The 9,980-nt window shown below is 37.8% G+C and overlaps 1 protein-coding gene across 1 annotated transcript in view; it reads right to left on the bottom strand.

The window, feature by feature from the left end:
• LOC106870769 (ubiquitin carboxyl-terminal hydrolase 44-like) overlaps positions 1-9,980 on the bottom strand; it is a 79,470-nt gene that overhangs the window by 31,440 nt on the left and 38,050 nt on the right. Inside the window, exon 7 of the mRNA XM_052976154.1 lies at positions 7,035-7,184. Within this exon, the coding sequence (XP_052832114.1) occupies positions 7,035-7,184 (150 nt within the window). The remainder of the gene's footprint in view (positions 1-7,034; positions 7,185-9,980) is intronic.

The raw sequence follows: 9,980 nt of genomic DNA, 5'->3' as shown, positions 1-9,980 counted from the left end.
GCACCCTAGGCATAACACCAACATGAACTTCTAACTTGTTGTCTCTTGAGGTCTCTGGGTGAGACTTGGAGCCAACTTGTACAAATGCAAAGCAAAAGTCAAACATAAAGTAATAATAATAATAAATATCCTGAACAGTGGCTCTCATGGCTCCTGATCTTAACTGATTGGAAGTTTTATCATGTACATGTTTTGTCTTGGTGTGAAGGATGGGCTACAGCAAATATTCTGCTCAATACCACAGATTTGCTTGTCAGTTGCTCAAACTTAACCAGTTGAGTATATCCCTTAGTGGCTGATGATATCTACAACTCTGATCACAAGCAGAAATAGTGGGGGAGCATCATAGCCATGTGTTGAGAGGAATTCTTTGGGGTTTGGATAATTCACCTTTGGAAACATGGGTGTTTGGTTCAACATCCTTAAACAACCCTTATTCAGGGACCTTTTGAGCGGGATGGACTACTCAACCTGAAGAAAATTCTAACTGAACCCCACCAGCAAGGTCATGTTTATCTTGATATGAGATCACTATGTCGCGCACATATGCTTGTGATGCATGCGCCTGGTGTACCCTTATCAGATGGGTAGTCATGATGGGTATACTGGGCTTCATATATTTTACCTCAGTGTCACTTTGATGGCATGCACTGCTCTCTCACTCAATAATAATAATTTATTCTTTTATTTAATATAAACAAACATAAAAGGACATGCAACAAGAAAAACTCACAAAAGCCACAGGTGCCTGATCAACAGGGCAAGAGCCTTTCTTTTATTTTTACAGGTGTATACTCAGAATTGGTCCTTTCACACTGACCTTTCTTCCAAGATTCATCCATCTTTCAATAAACTTCTTAGAAGGCAACACTTCCCTCTTCAAGTGAAACTTGGAGAAGTTGATGAGGGCTTGGCCTAAGAGGAAAGTGTCTGACTTCAGCCATTTCAAAAAAGTCCACCATACTACCTCTTTTGCTAAGCCACCAGACAAATAGAAATTGCCTGCCTCTCCCGACCAAAAGAAGGCGGTGGGGCAATCTTCACTATGGATTCAGCTGATAGCCAGATCTGTCCTACATGCAACAGCAGGTGTTCGGCGTAAACCCACAGGTCAGCAATGCTCGGGCACTGGACGAGGGTGTGCAAAATGATTTCATTGCTCTGCACACACCTTGGGCAGGCCTGGCTGATGGAACAGCCGTGCCTGTAAAGTTTATCCCAAACGGGCAGTGTTCAGTGGCTCATTCTACCCTTTTTTTTCACTTTATATTCAATGTCCTGTATATGACCGTTTTTTTGATTTGTCTCCTTTATCAATTCTTGAGGGATGTTAAGGAAGACATTGTTTTCTTCCTTCCTAAACAACCCCTTTGCAGTTTCTATTTCATTAATTGTTAAATCAATAATTTCTTTAGTTTGCTTCGCTGCCAAGGTGAAACCATTGACGTTTGGTTTGTTGCTGTTGTTGTCCGTGTTTGTGCTGGTGTCAATGTCAATAATAATAATAATAATGATTTATTTTATTTGCCACCAGGGTGAAAGATGAGGGGGACAATACAAAGACAGACAATGCATTGGGGTTTACAGAAGATGGAATGATTGTTAAAAAAAGTCTCGGCTTATCCTTTACCCAGGACTGCAGCTCCGTCAAGGAAACAAGCTGTGGAAAGGTGTGTCTCACAAATGGAGCTCATACACGTTCACCTTCTAGAAATTGTTGCAGATGGCGCAACCTGGGTGCATCTCTATGCATTAAAAGCCATGGCTTGTCTAAACCACCATGCAAAGGAAGTTGGCAGCAGACCACCCACCTGACCATTGGAATATGTCCCTTCCACAAGAAAATAAACAGGATACGCTCCAATCTAATCAAGTAGTAACTGGGGCAAGACACAACGGTCAGATGATAAATAATAGCAGAGGGAATGCTGGCATTTGCCACCTCTGCCTAACCTTTCAGAGACTACTTCCTCTCTGCCCACTTCTGGGTAAGACAGGCCACCCCATTCGTCACCTCTTCCTAATTCTTATCCACCTGAAGGCTTGGACCAAACCAGACCCTGAGCAGTTTAACTGCTTCATCAGTCCAGCATCCAACGGCATCGATCTGCCTCTCCAGGTGCCCAGTTGCAATTCTACGGACTTGTCAGTGTTGATTTTGGCCCCTGCAACTGACTCATATTCCTTTATAATGGAGCCAACCGTTTCCATTTCAGAGGTGTCTGACACCATGACAGTGATGTCGTCTGTGTATGCAGACACTGTCCTCCCGAGTTCAATGGCAAAAGGGAGGCCTCTTAACTGTTCCAACTTCCACAGCAGTGGCTCAAAAGCCAGCACATACAGAAAAAGTGACAGTGGGCAGCCCTGACGGTCCGAATGTGCGATGCTAAGTGGTTCCAAAAGTGGCCATTTACTTTGACCACCGAGCAGGTACCACTGTGCATTGCAGAAATGCAGTCTCTGAAAATGGGACAGCTTCCAAGTAGCACTGGTCAATCCTATAGAAAGCTTTTGACTGAAATAAATCGATCAGGGCCCCACTGAAGCCAGCTTTAGTCCCAGCCCTCTCAAAGATGTATTGCATATGGTGGAGGTTATCGTGGATAGACCTGCTTGGGATTGTGCATGTTTGTGTCTCCCTGACCAGACTACCAATGACAAGCACCAGCCTTTTCGCTAACACCTCTGTGTTTAGCAGAGTAATGGGCTGAAAATTCCCTAGCATGTCCCCACTGTCAGTGTTCTTTCTCAGCAGCGTTACCACACCTTGGCTAACAGCACTGGGAATTCTCCCATTCTGCTGCCAGTTACTGTAGATGTCTGCCAAGAGGCTGCTAAACAAATCTCGTATGAAAACATAGAATTCATAGAGCAGACCATCCAAACCTGGTGGTTTGTGACTTGTGCAATCGCTCATCACCTCCCATATTTCTGTGGCTGTAATCAAGTTTCCGCAGAATCTTGCATCCACTACTGAGAGCCGTGGTAGGCTATCTAGGTACGAAATAAAGTTCGTTACCATCGTTGACCCATCACCCTCCCCAAACAGCCGTACAAAGCGCTACTGGAAAGCTGCACACATCTGCTCAGAACCGAGTAGCACATGTCCATCCTGATCCGTCAAAGTTTTGATTGTGGTTTTGTTTCCATGTTGCGCATCTACCATTTGGGCCTATCAGACAGCTTTAGTTCCTTCGTATCTTAGTGCACAGGTCTTAGCTCCAACAATGCACCCTTTGTGTTTCACCTCAAAGAAATGGTCAAGGGCCATTCTCGCCACTAACACGTCAGTCACAATGCTTTTACTAATAGCCTCTTCTAGTTTGCTAACTAGTTCTCCCTCTAATCTATTTCTAAATCTTTACTAAACACTATCGAGTCTAGCTAATTGCTCTCTTCAGATTGATCCACCACCGGTTGTTGATAGCCACCATCAACTGCCGCTTAACTAGTTCACTAATCCAGTCCCTGTAGTCTTTGTGAGCTGGTAGGGAGGCATTCAACTTCCAGTAACCAGGTCCCTGTCTACGGGTCCTATCTAAGTGACTGAGCATATCACAAATTTGTGATCTGTGTAGCCGACCAATTTAAATTGCAGACAACCTATGCTATTCCTATCCTCTGACCTAACAAATACTCTATCTAAATATGATCTGGATAACCCACTGGCTCCAGGTCCACACTGGCACATCAGGGAAATCCAGCCAGTTCTTGTCAGAAAACTGGAAAGTCCTGAGCAGGTTTCCGAGGTTTTTACACCCACTTTTGCTATGTATTAAACCCACACAGTCCTTCCATGTGTCCAAAATACTATTCCAGTACCCCACTAGTACTAAAGTGTGAGACGTTCCCAAGAATGTTTCTAGACACCTGAAGAAATCTGGCCTTCCTGCCCCTGTTGGGGCATAAAGCTCCATCAATCTAAAGGCACCACCTTCACTGCCATTCATGTCCAGAACCACCACCCTACTATCTGAGTCCAGGAAGATAGCCTGTACTTGGAAAAGTAGGATTTCCAGAGTAGCACTGCTACACTGCCACCCACTCCCAATAGACCACAAGATGAAAATACCTCATAGTCCTCAAAAATGAATGTTAGAGCATGTTTTCTGGAGATTTTGTTTCACTAATGGCAGCCACATCCAAATCAAGCGACCTGAGATCATTGAGCAAGTGACCTTACTTTCAAGCTGATTCCAGACCCCACTTCTCAGCACAGGCATGCTACTTGGAGAAAGAAAAAGAGGAGGTTACTCGGCTTGATTTTTGAGAAGCCTGGAAGTACTTGGCCTCTCTACTGATGAAAATTTTTAAAAGGCCCTTCCAACAGCCTTTCATCAACTGATTTTTAAAAAATCCCCTCACTAGCTCAGAATTTTCCTCTTATTGTATTATAAATGTCTGATGACGTTTTAATTAAAAGTCTGTCTTTGTTTGTAATGTTGCAGCAGTGGGACTTTTATAGATCCACATATGTGGTATCTTGTCTTTCTATACTCCATGAACACTAACAGGTGAGTACCATCCAGGAGATCAATTAGATTGGACAGCTGGTCGATATGGTCCGGCTTGCATTGCAGTTTTGCATAGGTAGTTTCTTGACCTCCAATATTGTGACTTCATCTTCTGAACCTGCCAAGATGGTCACCACTAACCAGATAATGGTTAGCACCCTAATCTTGGCAAGGCGTTAGCTGTGATAGCTGGAGACGTCATTGATATCCTTATATTTAATTTTTTCATCATTTTCAATTTTTCTAACAAGGAGGATGTTCGTTTGTCAAACATTATGATGGCTTCTTTATCAGCCATCTTTAGATAAGTACAGAAAATTGCAAAATATTTGCTTTTGCCGAAAGTAGTTAAAATTCAAAAATTATTGATGTGCATCCCCTATTTTGCAGGGGGTGTTTCTACACAAAAATACTATCTGCGCAGTCCTGACAATCACAGAAATGCAATGGTAAAAATAAAAATGTAAACATGGAGCCTTAGAAGGCTGAAAAGATTTCAAATACTTTTTCAACTTATGGAGCACCAAATTTCCATGACAATAATAATAATAATAATAATAATAATAATAATAAATAATAATGCCTAATGCAATCTTAACTGATTGGAAATGTTATCATGTACCCGTTTTGCCTAGGTATAAAAGATGAGCTTACAGCAAATATTCTGCTCAATATCACAGATCTGCTTGTCAGTTGTTTGACCATAAATATTGAGTATGTCTCTTAACGGCTGATGATATATGTGCATCTCTGATCATGAGCAGAAGTAGTGAGGGAGTATCATAGCCACATGTTGAGAGGAATTCTTTGAGGTTTGAATAATTCACCTCTGGAAAAATGGGTGTTTTGTTTAACATCCTTAAACAACCCTTATCCAGTGACCTTTTGAGCAGGATGAGCTACCTGACCTGAATAAAATTCTAACTAGAACCCACCAGCAAGGTCATGCATTGTCATGCACATATGCTTGTGTGCCCTTACCAGACAGGTAGTCATGATGGGTATATTGAGCTTCGTATATCTGTACCCCAGTGTCACTTTGGTGACATGTGCTGCTCTCTCACTCAATAATAATTATAATAATAATAATCCTTTCTACTAAAGACACAAGGCCTGAAATTTGGTGGGGAGAGGACTAGTCGATTACATTGACCCGCGTTTCACTGGTACTTAATCTATCAACCCCAAAAGGGTGAAAGGCAAAGTTGACCTTGGCAGAATTTGAACTCAGAACATAAAGATGGACAAAATGCCACTAAGCATTCCGCCCGGCGTGCTAACGATTCTGCCAGCTTGCTGCCTTAATAATAATCTTTTCTACTATAGACGCAAGGCCTGGATTTTGTGGGGAGGAACTCAGAACATAGCAACGGGTGAAATGCTGCTAAGCATTTCGTCCAGTATGCTAACAATTCTGCCACCTCACCGCCTTATATAACAACAATATTAATAATGAGGTTGAATACTGTGTCACCTCCTCATGAGTCTGTGAGTTCTGTAACTCACTTAAGACTCCCCACCTTGTATACAAATATACAAATTCCCTGTTATAAGGTGGTCTAAATTAAAACCTTTCAAAATTTTGTGCTAATTTATGTTCCAAACACCAGCTTGGGATAACAACAAAGTTACTTTTCTAAATTTGAGTCAAATGCAGAGTATTTCAAGAGAAATACGGTAACAAAAAGGTTAAATTTTGTATGACTCCATCAGTCCATGTATCCAGTAACTCACCTGAGGCTGCCATCAAAATTTTATCCCTTTTTTTTTTTGTCGTTTACTTGTTTTAGTCATTGGACTGCAGCTATGCTGAAGCACCATCTTGAAGGGTCTTCAGCAAAACAAATTGACCCTGGAAATTTTTTTTAAAGCCTGGTACTTATTCTATTGGTTTATTTTGCTGGACCACTAAGTTACAAGGATGTAACCAAACCAACACTGATTGTCAAGCGGTGGTAGAGGTCAAACAAAAACACAACACAGAAACACATGTGCACAAAGATACACACCTACAAGCTTCTTTCCACCTACCAAATCCACTCACAAGGTTTGGACGGCCTTGGGCTACAGTAGAAGATACTTCCTAAAGGTGATATGCAGTGGAATTGAACTTGAAACTATGTGGTTGGTAAGCCAACTTCTGACAAGATTATTTTACTAAATTCTTCATTATTTCTAAAATTAATTGAAATAAAGGTAGTATAGGGGGTGGGCCAAAAGTCATGTGCCAAAACATTTGGCATTTTTTTATATCACATTTATGTTGTTCAAGTATGTGTGTATTCATCATCATTTTATTTTATTCAGTTTTAGAAAAAGTGAAGCATGTCTGACAATTCTGGAGCATATAGAACTTATTTTGTGTGTGACCTTTGGCCCATCCTGCATTTCAACAAAAATATGGTAACAAGAGGGTTAAAAGGGAAGGTGTGTACAACAGATCCAGGGTTAATTGCTAATTGGAGCTCATAGATGTAAACAGTAGTTAAAATAAATTGGAAATAACAATTGCACTACCTCAAAAACTCTTGTGCGTCTTGTTGTGAATAACCTTGGAAAGCTGGAATATAATCCCAGACAGCTTGGAGTAAAGCATTTGGGCTGACAACGGATGACTGGCCAGACCAGAGAGCTTGGAATAGAGACCGTAGTTCTTCACAAAGGGAGCTGAAATGAATGTTTAATACAATAGTGAATCAGGTTTAGAATACAAGTCAATGCTTAATTGTTTAATAGTAACAGAGGCAATGAGGAAGACAACAGTAGCAATAACAACATCAACATCTTGATTTAACATTCACTTTTCCATGCTTGCATGGGCTGTTCAGAATTTATTGAGATATGATTTTCTACAACCATATGCTCTTCCTGTGGCCAAAATCCTCACCTGTTTCCAACTAAAGTAATATTACATGGAAAAATGTGAGCAAGGGAAATAATATTCTTAAGCATGTGAACATGGAAAAGTAAAGGACAAGTTATTACACATGGAAAAGTCCAGGAGAAGTTATTACATCTGGTAAAGTAGAGAACAAGAAAATTTTCACTTAAAATATTGCAGCTAAGAAAATTTAAAATACAATATTTAGAAAATATTAGCTTATATTAAAATTAAAAATTTTATTACAAGCTATTACTTCTATTTGTTATTACTTGTTACTTCTATTAAAATTTAAAAAATAACTCAAAATATTTTTTGCACTTTAAAAAAATCAATTTTTAAAATTATTAATTAATAATTAGAAAATAGGTTATAAAAAATAATAGCAGTACATAATTAGTCAGTACAATAAATAGGATAATACAAAAATTAGTTATATATTACAGTAAAATCTACCTATAACAACAAATTCACAGTAAAATGTGCTTGAGTTATTGCCTAAGTTATGGTCAAGTCTTCACATTTTTAGTCTTGACCCAATGCCTATTTTTTACATAATGAATTTGCCTACCAGATATATTATTCTACTTTGCATAAAACATTTTTTAAGTATTCTAGTGTGTCAATATTTTACCAAAATGACGATACCTTTTTTTTTATTATAATGTTACTTTGTAAGTAGAAATCACATGATTTTTAATATTCAAATTTTATCCTTAGCTGCAATATTTTAAGTAAAAATGTTCTTGTTCTGTACTCTACCAGATGTAATAAGTTATCCTGAACTTTTCCAAGTGTAATAACTTGTCCTTTACTTTTCCAGGTTTATAAGTTTAAGAATATTATCTCTCTTGCTGGCATTTTCCCATGTAATCCATGTTTTTTTCAGGCTATGCTATTATGCTAATTAATAATATGTCAATTGATTTTTTCTTGAGCATGTTTCCTTTTCTTCATCATCCAATTGATTACCCCCTCCCCTTATTATCATTATCCTTTTTATTAATCCAAGGCTCTGGATTCAATTCTACCCCACCAATAATGAGTAACATTAAAATTAAAGCATGCAAGCGATATTTATTATTAAAAAATCGAGTGTTTGTTTTATGTTAATATATAATAATTATATTGAAACAAATTACAACAAAAAAAAACATGCAAAAAAAAATATGTAATAATTTATCTGAAAAATATATCCTTAATTAATTAAAATTAATTAAGAAACTAATTGTAATATAAAGAATATTTTCAAGATAAAAAACCTTTTATAAATTGCAGAAGAAATTGTATTATGACCTATATAGTAACAAGCCTAGTAAGAAGAGTGAAAAATAGAGCAATTAACAGGCAACTGATTAAAATATGAATGTAGATTAATTGTCAATTCAAATTATGAATGTGAAAGATTTATGAGTGTGCAAATTTTATTTTTTAATTGAAATACAAAAACAATAAAAAAAATATTTAATTTAATGAGACGAAAACTATGAAATTCCTCATGGTGCCATTGATAATCTTCTCCTTACTTTAATGATACCAGTGACATATGTGAAAAGTCCCCTTATAGAACTAAATCCATGAAACGTATAGAAATATATTATCACCCTTAAATTTGAGAAACAAATACTCATAACATTTTTCTTTTAGAACTTCATTGCATGAGATTCATGCCATGAAATTCCTCAAATTGAGTTCTATCATTTAAGCTTAATTAAAATATAGTTTGTTTTTAAAATACAAAAAGTTAATTATACTTAAATCCAATTTTTTGCCTTACTTATATTTTTTCATGATATTTTACCTCACAACTTTTTTGATACAAATTTTTGTTGTATGCGACCAAAACTATGAAATTCTTTATGTTTTCTTCTATTATTGGAGCTAAGATAAATATATTTTGCTTTTAAAATAAAAAAGTTATTCAGATCTAAACTTGATTGGTGGCGTTACTTACTCTCCTATAATGTTGCTACAAATTTTGATGTAAACTTTTTTCTACTGGATCAAATCTCAATTTTTTAAATGCCAAACTGTAGCTAGGGACCAGTCCTTTTTAAAAATGTCAATGGTTTTCCAATTGGTTAAGAACTGAATTAATGACAGGCTCTGATAAATGCTGTGTGTGAGTAAATTGCAGCCTTAAAAAATATTATTCAGCTACTACCATAGTTGAATGATATCCTTATGATCAGATATGACCACCATCATCATCATCCATTTTCCATGCTGGCATGGAATAACTGTTTTCCACACTGGCATGGGTTGGAGAGTTTGACTGGAGCTGGTAAGGCAGGTGGCCACACCAAGCTCCATTGCCTGTTTTGGCATGGTATCTACAGCTGGATGCCTTTCCTAATACCAACCACTTTACAGAGTGTACTGGGTGCATTTTATGTGGCACCAACAGCAGCAGTTTTCACAGAAGATTGCAAATGAATGACACCACATGTATAACTGCGACACTTGTTTACAACTATCATGTGATACCAAGACAAGGAAATATGAAAATACACACACTCACACATATACTTGCAGACACACACACACACAAATATATATATATATATGAGATCGGAAGAGCG

The sequence above is a fragment of the Octopus bimaculoides genome, chromosome 23 (assembly GCF_001194135.2).
Source record: "Octopus bimaculoides isolate UCB-OBI-ISO-001 chromosome 23, ASM119413v2, whole genome shotgun sequence".
Taxonomy (NCBI): domain Eukaryota; kingdom Metazoa; phylum Mollusca; class Cephalopoda; order Octopoda; family Octopodidae; genus Octopus; species Octopus bimaculoides.
The sequence above is the reverse complement of the archived record's forward strand: the minus strand, read 5'-3'. Positions and strand labels throughout refer to the sequence as shown.